The 15,952-nt window shown below is 53.0% G+C and overlaps 1 protein-coding gene across 2 annotated transcripts in view; it reads left to right on the top strand.

Moving 5' to 3' along the window:
* Nucleotides 1–8,450: 8,450 nt before the first annotated feature.
* The window catches only part of Padi2 (peptidyl arginine deiminase 2), a 42,697-nt gene continuing 35,195 nt past the window's right edge, over nt 8,451–15,952 (top strand). For both annotated transcript variants that reach the window (XM_005352921.2, XM_026781998.1), the window contains exon 1: nt 8,451–8,631. In XM_005352921.2, the coding sequence (XP_005352978.1) occupies nt 8,540–8,631 (92 nt within the window). In that variant the 5' untranslated portion in view covers nt 8,451–8,539. The remainder of the gene's footprint in view (nt 8,632–15,952) is intronic.

The following is a 15,952-nucleotide window of genomic DNA, read 5'->3' as shown; positions in this document are numbered from 1 at the left end:
TATGTCTGGCTGGTGCCTGTGTCTCTGCCTTTCCTCTTCCCAGAATTCTCCTGCTCTGGTTGCCCCACTTATACTTCCTGCCTGGCTACTGGCCAATTAGTGTTTTATTAAACCAATACAAGTGACAAATCTTTACAGTGTACAAGAGCAGTCTCCCACAGCAGGCCGAAGCATCTTCCATTCAGCAACCCACCTCCCACCTAGTTGCTGCCATGAGATCCCATTTCCATCACACGTGCTCCTCTGCAGGTTCATGTGGGCACCTAACCATGGTCTCTTCCCTTTGCCAACCCTGCCCTGGCCCAGAACACTCAGACCCCACCCCAGCCGAAACCACCCTGTCCTTTGTCTCCTGGGACAGCCTGACAGTTAATCATTTATGACTAGAGCCCTGGGAAATGATGTCTGAGCAGGAAGGCCCCAGGCTGTGCCCAGAGACCTGGTCCTGACTCACCCACCCAGGTGCTGGCTACCTTCCTGTATGTAATCACAGAACCTCCATATTCTAGCACCTGAGACAAGACTCGGCCAGCACCTGTGAACTATGGAACTAGGGAGAACCTTAGAGTTGAAGAAATGCTGGAACCAGGACCCGGATGATGTCCAGAGGAGGGACCTCAGCATGACAAAGGGTCCAACAAAGCCACAAAAACGTTTAAATGCTGTAATTGTTTAATCTGGGTCCTGGGAGACAATAGCTGGGTGAGAGGTGACACCTGAACACCAGGGACACTCATTTTCATTTTTTGGTTTATTTTTATTAGTGTGAGCGTGTGTTGCATGCACGTGTGAGTAGGTACTCACAGGCCAGACAGGGCGTCAGGTCCCCTGAAACTGGAGCTACAGGCAGTTGGGAGCCATCTGATATGGGTGCTGGGAACTGAACTCAGGTCCTTCGCAAGGGCAGTAACTACTGGGCCTCTCCCCACACTCCATACCTGGGTCAGAAGTCCTTCCTGACCCCACTGCCTTCTCTCCCTGCCTGGTCTTTAGGCGCACTAGCAGGCCCCACATGCTGCCCTCCTCTTGGCAGCTGAACATGGTCCCCAGCTCTGGCTGAAGTCTAGGTGCCCCACAGTCTGACTTGGGTTCCCATCATGCTCTTTGCCCATCTCAACTTGGAACCTGTCCCACCTCCCAGAATCACCATCAAGATTTCCTTTATGCACCTGGAGCCTTCTCCCCCTCACCATATTAAGCCCCTCAACAACCCCCCCCCATTCCTCCACACAACCAGGCTATGTCCTTTACTTCCTGAGGATTGGCCACAGCCTCCCTAACACAAGGCCATCTCAAGCCTGCATGTCAGTTAATGTCTCAGAGCCTCAGTTTGGACATCCAAAAAATGGGGAGAATAAGCGTCCCTTCAAGGGCAATTGTAGAATGGGGTAAGGCAGGACATACTTGGCCCAGAGCCAAGGGTACACAAGGGATCAGCAAGATGACACCTCAAGAGCCCCAGACTCGAGCCCTGGCTGGTCACAGCAGGTGTATGGTCTCCTATCAGCCAGTGGAAGGAGGAGCTTAACCTGAGCCCAGGAAGAAAGGATGATGTGTGGCTGGCAGGGGTGCTCAGCAGGGGAGAGTCCCAGAAAGAGGACTGAGTGCTTCTGCTGTCAGGCAGCCCCTTTGTGTCATGAGGTCAGCCCCGTGATTCCCACCCCTAAGTACTGGCATTACTGGGGTGGGAATGTCAGTCACCCAGCCTGCTAGTGCTTAAGGCCTTTGCACAGGAAGAAACATCAAGGAGGCCTCTAAGGAGAGGCTTGTTGTGTTTAGTGAGCTCACTGTTAGCTTGGTATTGCACTAAGCCCTTGATATTCCTTAGTCTGGTCCATACCAAGGTCCAGTATGAGCCTGAAAGTGAACTTGGGTCTGAGTCCAAACCCTCCTACTTGCTGGCTGTGTGCCCTTGGGCAGGTTACAACTCCTCTCTGAGCCTGCTTCCTCCTCAGTAACTCAGTGAAAATGATTGAAAAAGCCAGGCATGATGGTGTACACCTTTAAAGGCAGGAGGATCTTCGTGAGTTCCAGGCCAGCCTGGCCTACGTAGCAAGTTCCGGGCTATCCAGGGCTACACAGAAAAACCCTATCTCAAAGAAACTTTTTTTTCCTTTAACTTTTTAGGTTCTCAATCTAAGGAGTCCCCTGCCTCAAAATACAAATTGACAAAAGAAAAGTATGGAAGTTGTAACACTAGAGTCTTCGCGAGCCCCAGAAAACCCAAAGAAACGGCAACGCCTGGGTGTTTCCATGCAAAGTTTTGGGGAGACGAGATAGACAGAAGAATAAGACTAAGAGAGAGCTGGGGGTGCCAGAGTTGTTAAGGCCGGAGCCTGGTGTGCCCCCCACCCCGGCACGGAGAAGAGAGACAGACGTCCAGGGACACACACACAGAGACATAGACATGTGTAGTGTGTGCCTCCCTGAAGTCCATCCTCTGGGTCCTGACCTCTGACTCGAGGTTCTGGTTTAAATGGAGGGTAAGAGGTGTGTATGACCAGGCAATCCCTGTCGAGGTGTGGCCCTGCCCGGCACTGGCAGATCATTATCTCTGTTCCTGTCTCTCCCCGAAGGTGGTCTGACAGCTGCCAGAGCTGTGTGAATTAAGTTCCTCCTGTAGCTGGAACCAGGTTTCCAGCTTTTCTTTCTCCCAGCTTCCAGGGACTTTGCGGTTCCCTCCAGGGTGCGCTTCAGACTCCCATAGCCAAAGGGGGCCACAGGGCATCTCATCAGGAATCTCGTCCCTGCCATCACCCCCCCACACACACATACACCGTCATGAATCTGACTCCTCTGGGTGCTGACATACCTGGGAGAAGACTGTATTTATAGAAGATAAACCTGAACTCACAACTGAAAGCCATGGTCCTCAACCTTCCTAAGCCTGCAACCCCTTAACACTGTTCCTCATGCTGTGGTAACCCCCCCCCCAGCATAAAACTATGTCATTGCTGATCATAACTATAATTTTGCTAGTGTTCTGAATTGTAATGTAAATATTTGATACACAGGGTGTCTGATGTGCGACCCCCGGAGGGGTCGTGACCCACACGTTGAGAACCACTGACGTAAAGAGTTTTTGGTAAGTGTGTGGCTTTGATAGGCTGACTGTTCATTTTGAAAGACAAGGAAACTGACCATCGATTCTCAGCACAAAAGCCTCAAGGGAACCAAAACTGCACCCCGATGTACAGGAAATTAAAGCAGACTCACCTGCTCCCACCCTCGTGCTGACTCAGGGAAGGCAGTACCATATGACCCGGAGGGACCAGGCTGCATTGGGCCTGCGTGGGCCGCACTCAGTCTGTATGTGCTCCTAGAACCCTGTAGACCAGGCTGGCCTCAAACTCAGAGATCCGCCTGTCTCTGCCTCCTGAGTGCTGGGACTAAAAGCATGCACCACCATGCCCGCCCACTTCTTTCTTGTAACAGTTGTGTAAAGAGCTTCTAAGACCCACCTTTGTAAGTGGGGAAACCGAGGCACAGAAAGGTACCTTCGGCCCAGGGATTCAAATCCAGGTTCTTGTGACTTTGAGATCCTAAGCAGTGTCATGCTGGATCTTGAGCTCTGCTCCCTGTCTCTGAGGAAGAAATCTGTGATTATCCTGTTCCCCGGAGCCCTCCCACTGTCCTCTTAAGGTCTTAGGCGGGGTTCCTTGGGTTCCTGGTGCCTCCTGCTGGCAGCAAGGGCCATAGCACTGGCCTCCAAAGTCTCCAGGAACTGTTCCAGAAAGTTCTTTCATTTCTACGCTGCCTCTGTAAGCTCATCCAACTGGTCTGTGTGGCCACTGCCACCTGTACATCAAGAGGTTGACCATCATCTGTGATCCCATTTCCAGAGGAACTGGACACCTCTGGACTCCACGGGCACCCAGACACACATGTGTAACACAACACTTTAAAAAATTAATTCAATTTTAAAAATGGATTGATACCCCAGGCTCACAGAACAAACACATTAAAAGTAATAAGCTAGGTCTAGAGGCTCTGCCTCTGTTGCCCAAAGTGGGGTGCAATGTCAGCTAAGTCACTGGGACCCTCATTTGGGTTCTCAGTTGTTCCTCTGACTAGAGAGCCTGTATCACTTGGGGGGGGAGGGCATGGCTTTGACCTGGCTTGAGGCAAACGGAGTCCCTAAATCCCAGCCCAAGTCTAGGGAGCAAGAGGATCTTAGGTGCTAAAGGAAGGCGCTAGACAAGCTTGGACAGCATCAGGAGGCTTCTAGATAACCCAACCTCACTAAGAAACGCTGGTTCCCTGAGCATAGAAAATGGGGACCTGGTGCCACCTTGTGGCCATCATCTCTTCCAGCCTTCACCAGAATCCCCGGGGTGTCTTGTGGCCATGGATACCTGCAGAAGTTGGCTCACTTTACCACAAGTGTTGTGTCACTCTTCCCCACCATCACCACCATCCCCTAGCTGTTCCACCATCCCCCAGCTACTCCCCCATCCCCCAGCTGTTCCACCATCCCTCACTGCTCACCATCCCCAGTTGCTTCACCATCCTCCAGCTGCTCCACCATCCTCCAGCTGCTCCACCATCCCCAGCTGCTCCACCATCTCCCAGCTACTCCACCCCTCCGCTGCTCCACCATCCCCCAGCTGCTCCACCATCCCCCAGTTGCTTCACCATCCTCCAGCTGCTCCACCATGCCCAGCTGCTCCTCTTTCACCACCCAGCCAGTTAGCCCATCCCTAAGGAGGAGAAGCAGCAGGTCTCTTCTAGAGAAAGGGAGAATGTGAGGAGGTGAGGTCAGGCCAGGCCTGCAGGTCCCGTGGCACAGTCACAGAGAGGAAGACGCCTGCCTCCATCTCAAGTCCACTCTGGTCTCTCGCCAAGATTCCTGTCTCCACAGGGAGTCTCCTCAAGTGAGGTCATGCCATCATCATATTCCAGAGCTTTCCGTGGCTTCCCATGACCTTAATATAGAGCCCAAGTCCCTTTCCGACCACTCACAAGGTAGAACCAGGCTGTCCTTACACTGTGGACATTTCCGAGTGTAGCACACAGATGCCCCTCTTGCAAAGCCTTCAGACAAGGGTCATCTGCAGAGAGGATATCATGAACTAGCGGGACTTGGCTCTGTGGCAGGCCACCACAGGCTGAGCGATTTGCCTCTCATCATTTTTACCTTCTGCACTCATTCAGGCTGGGTACTAGGAGTGTTTTCTTCACAGAGAAAGACACAGAAGTCCAGAGAGTGCCCCAGCAGACCCAAATCTGCCCAATTCAAAGGCCTAAATCTTTTCTACTGGAAGGATTGGGACTCTGTTCAAATGGGCAGAGGGGTGACAATACTGCCCACTGCACTGGGTTGCTGTGGGCGGGGGTGGGGGCCGTGAAGTGAGCTTAAAGGTGGGAAAATGTCGAGCAGTTTCTGGCACAGCCTCAGGGCTCTGTGTTTTGGCTGTTACCCCTGGGCAGGACCTGCAGGATGAGACTCAAAACACAGCACTCAGATGCATGGAGTGGGTGCCCTCGCTGCTCCCCTACTCTTGCTAAAATGTTGACTTCCAGCTTCAGAGAGAGACCCTGCCTCAAAAACGAAGGTGGGAGGGCTGGAGCAGAGAGACGATGATTCAGCCCCATGGTTAAGAGCACCGGCTGTTTTTCCAGAGGACCAGCACCCGCACCATAGCTCACAGCTGTCTGTAACTCCAGTTCCAGGGAATCTGATGCCTGGCCTGGGATATCTGGCCTCCCATGGCACCAGGCACACACACAGGGCCTGCATACATGCAAGCAAAATACCCATACACACAACATGTAAAATTTAAAAATTAAGGTGGAAGGTGTTACAGGGAGACACCTGATATTGACCTCTGACCTCTACACCCACACATTTGCATGAACACACCTAAAATTGTGGTGGTGGGGGGGTCCTACCAAAAAATGTCCAAATTGGTCTTTGCTGCTAGGCCCTGGATGGTCATGATTTTTTTAATTTTCCCCAATAACCAGCTTTTTTTCTTTCCTTTTTCCTTTTTTTTTTTTTTTTCTGCTCTTGGTGAGCTGCCCATCTCAAAGCAGGCTCATGGATGTTTTAAGTCACCTTCCAGACAGGCTCCCCAAAGCCAGGCACAGAGCAGTCCCACAAGAGAGCAGGGCACCTGGCATAGGAGACCCCTCCAGGTGCAGGCTCTCTGGCCTCGTGTTTGGCAGGGATTGTGTTAGAGGAGGGGTCCGGGACTGTCAGTGCTGGGAACTGGTCGGATCTGAGCCTACCCTTTGCTGGCACTCTCCAAAAGGCACCCAGAGATGCCATGTGGATTTTCTGGGCTCCATGGGGGCAGCAGGAGCAGACGTAATGTGTGAGACCTCCGGCCCTCAATCCACCAACAGCTGTGACCACTTCAGCTATTTTAAACCCTTGGGCTCCACAAGCTCCCACCCCATCAAACCAGGCACTGGGCCCAATGGGGTGAGCCAGAACCAGGTCAGAGGCTCGAGTGTGGGTAGCCAGACAGGGGTGGATTACATGCGGGGAGGGGGCTTTGTATCCTGAGCCTTGGACGAGACTCTGCCAGCGTTTTCTATCTATTGTTTCATTTAATATCGTTTTGTATCCTCCATTGTACTGAGGGATTGCCTGTGAACTTACTAGAGGTAGGATGAGCCACTCTGGCCCCGCTAAGCCCCTGCCTACACACCCTGTGTCTCCACCCAGGTTCCTTCTCTGCCGCTGCCAGGAGCTGTGCACCTCCCGGTTAATTTTTCACCTTCTCTGGGCTCTCTTTCTTCATCTCCAAAGTGCCAGGGTTCCTGGAAAGATAAAATAATCTAATACATTGGAAAGTGCTACTTGGGAGCAGTGTGGGGGCGCAGAAACCGCACGGGCGATAAGTCCTCTCTATTACTTCTGCTCAGCTGGGTAACCACGGCCTTTGCCGGATGCCATCGCAACCCTAGCTCTGTTGTGACCCACTTGGGACTTGGGTGAGAGGAGACGTGTCCTTACCCCACAATGGACCCCACTTACTTGGTGGGAGTGGGTGATATAAAAAAAAACCCTCATATTCTTCACCTCTTGGAGGTGAGATGCGCCCCATCTGGCTTACATGCAGAGGGGTGCTCAAGCCCAAGATTGCCTCTGAAGGAGAGGGGTTCCATCAGCTTGTTGCCACCGGGATTCATTCCCACTTAGGCAGGTGGCCCTCCCCATGCTTCCTCCTGATTGGATGAAGCTCTGCCAGGGACCAATCAGAAGTTACTAGCCTCTCCCGGGATCTGAACAGGAAGCCTTTGGGGGGACAGTGAGTGACCCCTCTGGCAGGGACTCTGGGTCCTCTCCCTTCTCCACCCACATTCCTCCCAGATCTCTGACACCCAGGAACAGCTGGGGTCCTTACCAACTCCTAATTTGGGCATCTGGAGGAGAAGGTTGGAGTCCAGGGCTGGCTGGGTGTGCCTGGGCATTCGGTACCTACGAGCAGCCCCTGTTTAATTCAGGGGTCTCCCATCAGTCCACCTCCCTCCCCCGTATGCATCCCCTCCATCCACGGCAAGAAGCCCCTTCCTCAAACGCTGCTGTTTCCTGCATTGCCCCAAGCTTGGGTTCAGAGAGAAAGGGCCTGGATGGAGTTCAAGGTGCTTCAGACCCCCCCCCCAACTAGATGTCACATGCACCCTGGCCTTCCAGGACACACGCTGACCTCTACCTTGGCACACCTTTTGGTGTCCCAGACTGGGGCCCTAATCCTCTGCCTGGTCCCTGTCCCTTCAAACAGGCACACCCTCTCAGCCACCGGGAGCCACCCAAATCTCCATCCATAAACACTACTAGGACCAATCCTCCCCTCTCCTGTCCTCTCACGTTCCAGCCGGGGTCTTCGCTGCCCGCCCCAGCTCAGCCTGCTCACAGTGCTCTGGGGCAGCCAGAATACACTCCCAGGTCACCGCCGAGAAGAGCCATTCCAGGCTCATGCAGCCCTTCTCATGCCCGGGCTTAGCATTCCGGTCCCTGCCAGTAGTAGGGTCACCCCCCTCACTCCACCCAACTCCCTATTTCCCACGGCAATGTAGATCTGATGTGGGGTGCCCAACTTCCCGAAGATGTTCGGAAGACTACTCTCCTCCCCCTTGTGTTGGCAAGATTTTCTTCAAGAAACCTCAGAGGTCTCCTCCGAGAAGCCTTCCCTGGCCCTAGACTGGATCTGGTCGCCTCCTCTGTGTTCCCACCCACTCCTGCCCTGTCCCTTCGGCTGCTCCTGCTCGCATTGTCGGCCCCTCCGGGCTGTAGGTCCAGAAAGGAGAATTTAATGAATAAAAGAATGAACAAACCAAATATGGAAAATAGGAATTGACAACTTGCGGTTAGGGGCTCCGGGAGGGCGGGGCCAGGCCTGATGAACGGGCCGCAGGCCCACTCCAAGAGGAGTCCGGCGGACAGCCCCGCCCAGCCCCGCCCTCCGGCTGTGGTTTAAGGCCGCCCGCCGCTCAGCGGCCGGCGCAGGCGCAGCGGCAGGATCACCTGTAGCAGGTGCACAGTCTCGGGAGCTGCGGGGACAGCAGCCGGCTCTGCAGGGGTGATAAGATGGTGCGGGAGCGGACGGTGCGGCTGCTGTACGGTAGCCGCGTGGAGGCGGTGTACGTGCTGGGCACGCAGCTCTGGACCGATGTCTACAGGTGAGCCGCGTGGGCGAGTCACCCCCTCCGACTCACCCACCCTTCACAAACCCCGAGACTCTGAGACTCTGGACCAGGACAGCCTGGCTCCACTACCCCAGTTGTCCTTCAGTTCGAGATCCTTAGAAATCCGGAGAACTCCCAGAAACCTGATAACGCCCAGACCAGTGTCCACTTCCACGCAATCTTGAGGGCCTCCAAGACACCCAGTCACGGTTCCCTCCTCACCCCTCTCCGAGACTGCTCCCCTTTACCCTAACCATCTCATGCCTGGTCTCTTCGGCCCCTCTCGCCCGGTGACCTCAACACTCATGGGCTCCCTATAACACGCCCCTCTCTCTCACTTCCCCTGGGCCCTCCTGGCTCACTTTCACCCCAGCGGACTTCCTACTCCCCCGCAAGCAGAAACTCCCTGGGATGTGCTGGGGACTGGCTTGCTCAAAGGGGAGCTACCCAGGTGGAACCTGGCCTGGGACTTATCCGATTTCACCCTCCCGGGGGCTGCTGGTGGTTGTCCGTCCTGAGGCACTGGCTGTGTCACCAAATGCCTTTCCTGACTTCACCCTGAGATTAGAGAGGGGTCACTTTCCACCCGCTGATGCCCTGGGAGCCAGGATCTGTTCTCCTATCTGTCCGCACCCTTGATGGGGTTTGGGGTACAGGAGACTCGGAGGCTCGGGGTCCGTCCTATGTTCTGAGAAAATGTGTAGAGTGTAGTGTGGGACCAGAGAAAGAGGTTGGCCTGAGAGACCACATTGAGGTCTGATGTGCTGTTCTCTGCTCCAAACATTCTAAAAGCTCTCTGTTCCTAGGGTGGGAGGGCTTCCTGCTGGAAGGAGGGGCATGCAGCACACTCTGAGGTGAGACCCTATGCTGGTGACCCGCGTGGGTACCTCCTCTGTGTGCCTTGTTCCCAAATCCCAAATCATTCTGACACTAAAGCACCGGCTCTCCCAAGCCCTCGCAAGCCCACCTGAGTGTCTCCTGTTAAACTCTCCGCTCCCATTCTCTGGTTCCCTCCCGGCTGCCTGATCACTTCCCCAGGAGCCACTGGCCCTGCTGATCCCAGCAAGCCTGCCACCAGGGCCCCTATCTGCTCCTTTACTCCTAAACCTGTCCCAGCTTCCATGTCACCTGGATCTCCACCTCACTGGTCCAGCATACAGACCCCAAAAGAGGACTGGATGGGCCCTGCCGATTGTAACGCAGTGGCGGAGTATGGTCTAGGCGCCAGTGGCCTGGCAGAGTGCCCATCTCTCCCCTTTCCCAGCTTTGAATTGGGCACTGCCAAGGGGTAAGCCAGGATCCAGGGCGCTCAGGTCCCTAAGCCACAGCTGTCACCATGCCCATCTGCTTGCTGGGACACTGTGGGCACTGTCTGAAAAGCTGGCACAGGGCCTCTGCTGGGGCTAGGGAGCAAAAGGGGTCCATACCCAAGTCCTTGCCCTTGCTCCTCTCTAGCAGAGAGAAACCAGCCTGGCAGGGGACAAGAGGGCAGGTGCCAGCTCTTGTTAGCTCCACCAGGAACTACCACGGGACTCACAGTTCACAGTATTGACAGTTCCCCAACACCAAGGGTCAGCACAGCCCAGACCAGCACCTGCCCAGAAGAGGCAGAATGCAGGCCACAGTCATCGCTTTAGCTCTGTGTTTTAAAGTAAGTTAACTGGAAATGGATATGGGTCTGGTGGCTAACACCCGTAATCCCAACACCAGAGGACTTGAGTCCACGGCTCATTTAGACTACATAGCGAGTTCCAGGTCCTCTTGGGCTACCAGCATGACCCGTTCTCAACCTTCCCTCAACACATGCATGCACACCTCAAAAAAATGAGAAAATGGCCTTTAGACCCAGTACTTGGGAGTCAGAGACAAGCATGGACCTCTGTGAGTCTGAGATCAGCCTGGTCTACACGGCAACTTCTAGGCCAGTCAAGGCTACTTATTAAGACCCTGTCTCAAAACCACAGAAATAAAAGGGCTGAAGAAATGGTTCTGAGACTAAAAGTGTTGCTTCTCATTCATGGAGGTCTCAGTTTGAATCCTCAGGTCCCACATAAAAAGCCAGATGCGGCTGTATGCTCCTGTGCTCTGTGGAGGGCGGAGACTTCAAGGACACTGGGAGCTTAACACTTACAAGCCTAGTCAGTGAGAGACCCAGGCAGAGAGTGTCAGCAAAACGACAACACCCTCCTCTGGCATGATCACTCACCCCCCACATCCCCCGACATATGTTACATGCACAACACACACACACACACACACACAAGTTGGAGAGATGTAATTAATGCTCATGCTGTATTTTATTAAGCCCAACATATCTAAAATGTTATCATTGGAATACATGATCATGGAAAGATGGTTCATGAGAAAGCTGACATTGTTTCTCTTGAGAAACCCTTTACATTCAAAGTCACTTTGCAGTGGGGCAGCTGGCCACTCTGCAGGGGCCCCACGGTCACCTGTGCTGACCTTCACCATCCTGGACAGCATGCGTCTGGAGCAGAGACCACAAGCTCTCTGGGTAATTCTTTGCTGAGCGGACTGTCTGTATGTTATAGCATGATGAACGACATTCCTGCCTCAGCTTACACAATGCCAGTAGCAATCCCCCCACCCTGCCCACACTATGACAACCAAAAATGCCTCCAGACAATGTCAGCCATCCTCAGGGAAGCAAAGTCACTGTCAGCTGAGATCACGTGTCGGGCAGAAAGGAGCCTTCTCCATCGGGTCATGTCCAGTACTGCAGGGACCAGGCTCCTCTCAGGCAGACAGAAACAGGAGGGGTCAATGGCCACTTAACACTAGGAAGTGATGCACCGCCCTCTTTGTTCTGTGTGAGACCTGGAAGATGCTCTTTGAGCATCCTGATTCACCCATGAAGAAAATGAGGCTCAGAAAAAGGAAGCCATTTACCTGGTGACAACCAGGACCCCTGTAAATCTGTCCAGCTCAGAGATCATGCGTCTTCCTCCACCCTACCCTGTGTGACCCCTGGCCACCCTCCACCCTGGATGGGAGTCCTCTACCCGAAACATCACCACCCCCACCCAGCCTTCTACATCTTAAGAAGTCCTTCCTGGCTGAGACACAGGTTCTGGTTCAGGATCCCAAGTGATGCTGTCACCCCCAGGGCCTCAGAATAGATTCCACACAGCGAGGCCTGTGGGTAGCGCACCCAGTTATGTAGGAAGGAAGGTGGGGGCCCCTTGTTCTCGCATCAGGTCACAAAGGTGAATGAACAAGCCCCACTCCCCCGTCAAGGACTGAGGATGAAGGTAATCCTCTTCTCCAGACCTTGTGACCCTGGTGGGAACTGCCTTGCCGGTCCGATGCCAGGCCCCACCATTCTTTCACGTGGGGTGAGTGGTCTCTGGGTGGAGGCTGCTTTGAGGAACTTAGAATCTGTTGGCTCAACAGTAATAGACAATTTTTTGTGTTAATTTTGTTTTGGTTTTCAAAGACCTTATTGTCAGCCTGGAGAGATGGTTCAGTGGGTGGGACCTGAGTTTAAATGCCAGCACCCACATAAGCATTACAGTAACCCCAGTGCTGAGAGAACAGACAGGAGGCTCACTGGGGCTAACTGGCTAGCAGCCTAGCTCCAAGGTCAATGAGAGACCCTTACTCAAAAAAATGATGCAGGGCTCATGTCTATAATCCCCGATCCTTGAAAGGCAGAGGCAGGTGGATATCTATGAGTTCCAGAACAGAACAGCCTGATCTATACAGCGAATTCCAGGACAGTCAGTGATGCATAGTGAGGCTGTCTCAAAGAGAGAGAGAGAGAGAGAGAGAGAGAGAGAGAGAGAGAGAGAGAGAGATATTAAGGCAGATAGAGCAGGTCACCCAATATTGTCCTCTTGCCTCTGTGAGTTTTCACAGTTGCACATATAAGCACATGCACCCCTGCATACACATGTGAGTATACACCACACAAACACACACACACACACACACACACACACACACACACACACACACGAGAAAGAGCGATCTTGCCATTATTCACTTAATATCACCCCCTAACACTTTTTGGACACCCAGCAGCCTTCCTAACATTTACATGCTCATTTCATATGCATTTAGTCATTTGCATACTCTCAGTCCTCATACTGACTTCATGAGCTAGGTACTAGGTCCCTTTCACCCTTGGAGACCTAAAGTCAGACCAAGAAGTGCTTCAGGAGCAAGGCCCAGGATGCCAGGGGTTCTCTCAATCTGTCTTCCTGAGACTCATGTTTGGGGCATGGCTCTTCCCTGCTCATTTCCTTAGAGAGTCATTGTGGGCTGTGGGGTGGATGACTGGGTGGCTGGGTGGCTGAGTGAGCATGACCACTGATGGCTGCAGACAGCTAGCACGGGGCTGCGCTTCTCACCTCCAACCTCAATAGACAGACCCGGCTGGATGGTGTTGGATGGGCCCATGGAAGGTCAAGGGTATGTGGCAAAGCTTGGCAGAGCAGCAATGCCTGCTGCCGAGAGAATGACGAAGGAAAACATCAGGCCAGGTCCCGTGGCCTCATAAATTAGAACAACACCTAGAGCCCTGGGCCTTGGACAGGAGGCTCTGCCAGGAGCTGCTTAGGACTCAGGTTTCAGGCTAGTGCCCAGGGGTGGGAGGGCTGAAGAAGGACCTGGCACCCTGTATGCTAAGTCCACAGTCCCTTCCTGTAGTGGGGATCTGTGATGCTCTTCCCTACTGCCCACAGATCCCTTGATTTAGGGTGATAATGTATCTGCAGGATCTCCACCCTCAAGCCACCCTTTAGTCAAGGGTCTCTGAGTCTCTGACTCTAATCTGCAAATAAATGTGTTTATCTGGGGGATGGGGGATCTTGAGGTCCCTAAGAATCCTCTTCTCTGGGTCCTTACCTAGAGGACTCTGATGAGGACCGATGGGCTCCCCCAGGACTGGGACTCATGGAGCATGGTTCACTCACAGCCTCCTCCGAGGGTCTGGAGACATCTTTGGAGTGAGGACTCACTCTGAATAGATCTCGGTGTGCTCATCTGTGAAATAGGATGGGTTGGGCAGGCCTCATCGGGGTGTGTGAAGTATGGATTGAGAGCCTGTGATTTGGAGGATGGCACCTGGTAAATGCTCCCTAAGTCATTGTTGTGAATAAGATTGGATTTATTATTGTATCATCCGTCACGATGAACCATGGTCACTGCCCTCAAAGTGTTCATGAGACTCACAGGAGAGACATATATATTAAAGAAAAGTTAGTATTTGAGACCCTGGCTAAGGGAGAGAGAAAGGTGATCTGGCTGGTGGGATGGGGAAAGACTTCCTGAGAGAGGGGGCAAGTGAACTGGGTCTCATAAGACAGACAAAGGTAGCCGGGCGATGGTGGCGCACGCCTTTAATCCCAGCACTCGGGAGGCAGAGGCAGGCGGATCTCTGTGAGTTCGAGACCAGCCTGGTCTACAAGAGCTAGTTCCAGGATAGGCTCCAAAGCCACAGAGAAACCCTGTCTCGAAAAACCAAAAAAAAAAAAAGACAGACAAAGGTTCAGTATGCAACTTAGGATAACTCCCGTGGGAGCAAACCACCTGGAAAATGGGACCCATGGAGGCAGGAAGGGAGTCATTTCAGTGGCCTGGAGTATAAGGGTATGGGCCAGAGAACAAGAATTGGGGCTTTGAAGCCTTTGCTCGGGGACTGGACGTTGATCTGTAGGCAGGAGGGTCTCAAAGCTTCTGAGGAAGGAAGTTAGCAGAGATTAGATTGTTTCTTCCCTGTAGAGGGACCTCGAGCTGCCAGCTGCACAGCACCCTAGGATGGAAGCTGCTGGGCTGCCACATAGAGAAGGAGGCCAGCTATACACACATGCCATGCCAAGGTTTGCCTCAAGCAGCCCTGCCTGGGCTAGCGCCAGCCCTCAAAACTCTGACCACCACCATCGTGAGCATCAGGTGTGAGGCCTAAGATCTTCCTCCCTCCCCTCATCTCTGTCCCTGAGAGTGCTCACCAGTCTAGCAGCCATAACTGCCCCTTCCAACTCCTCCAAAGACCTAAGGGCAGGATGTCACACCCCGGCTGCCAGGAGCTGGGGTCACTCCAAGGATGAACCCAGGCTGGCATTAATGAGGTCCAAGCCAAATGGACAAGCTGAGAGCCAGGGGCCAGCAAAGACCAGTCATATCACACCCTCAAGTGTGAGTCTGTGTGGGCCTCCCCATGCCTGCCAGGCTATTCCCAAGACCTTTCCCCAATGTCTGAAAGAAGATCGGACAGGCAGGAGGCCAGAGGCCACACAGCATTTGAGAAGCTGGGCACAGGTCTGCCTAGCCATTTCTCTCCATTTCCATGACCACTATCCAGCCCCAAGGACCATCGCCACCACACACATGGCAGCTACCATCACCTCCATCACCTGCTCACTTACTACCCCTACACACACACACACACACACACACACACACACACACACTTCCATTACTTTTCTTCTGTAATCCCTCCTTGCTGGTAAGCCCTTGGTAATGTCCCTCCCTCTGTAGAAAGGCCAGCTCCAACATGTCTGGGACCTGTCCCACAGTCATGATCATCCTCTCCCCATGTGCGTGTGCATACACCCACACACCCACACACCCACCCACCTACCTACCTACACACACACACACACACACACACACACACACACACACACACACAGACACACAGATCCAGCCACACTCACCTTCTTCCCTTTTTTCTGTGTCAGGTCTCCCTAGTCCTACAGCATCAAGGCAGCATGGAGCTTGAAAGAAATCCTCTTGAGACAGTAGTGTGTCACCCTGTCACTGATGCTAGAGTTCCAGACTTAACTGATTCCTTTGAGAATAAACTTTAGACTCTTAGCTCAAATGTTATTTCCTCAGAGAATCATCTGAGAACCACAGACATCATTCACCCATCTTTCCAGAACCCAAGACCTTGTGCATGTTAAGCAAGAGCACTACTGCCAAGCTACACCCCCAATCTCTCTCTCTCTCTCTCTCTCTCTCTCTCTCTCTCTCTCTCTCTCTCTCTTCTCGCAGCCAACACAGTTAATTGCATAATCTATAGAAAACCTTTCTTTCACTAGAATATAGCTCCAAGACTGAAAAGATGTATTATTTTTTTAGCCAGTCTTTCACTGGGGCCCAGAACTCTGCCTGATACATAGTAACCGCTCAGGGGACACTTGTTGAGCAAATAAATGGCTGTAGAAGCAAGCAAGCAAGCCTTTCTCCTCCAGCCCCATCTCTAGCAAATCTCTCTCTCTCTCTCTCTCTCTCTCTCTCTCTCTCTCTCTCTCTCTCTCTCTCTTTTTTGTTTGTTTGTTTGTTT

This window comes from Microtus ochrogaster, chromosome 10 (genome assembly GCF_000317375.1).
Source record: "Microtus ochrogaster isolate Prairie Vole_2 chromosome 10, MicOch1.0, whole genome shotgun sequence".
Taxonomy (NCBI): domain Eukaryota; kingdom Metazoa; phylum Chordata; class Mammalia; order Rodentia; family Cricetidae; genus Microtus; species Microtus ochrogaster.
Note: the sequence above shows the minus strand (reverse complement) of the source record. Positions and strands in the feature narration are given on the sequence as shown.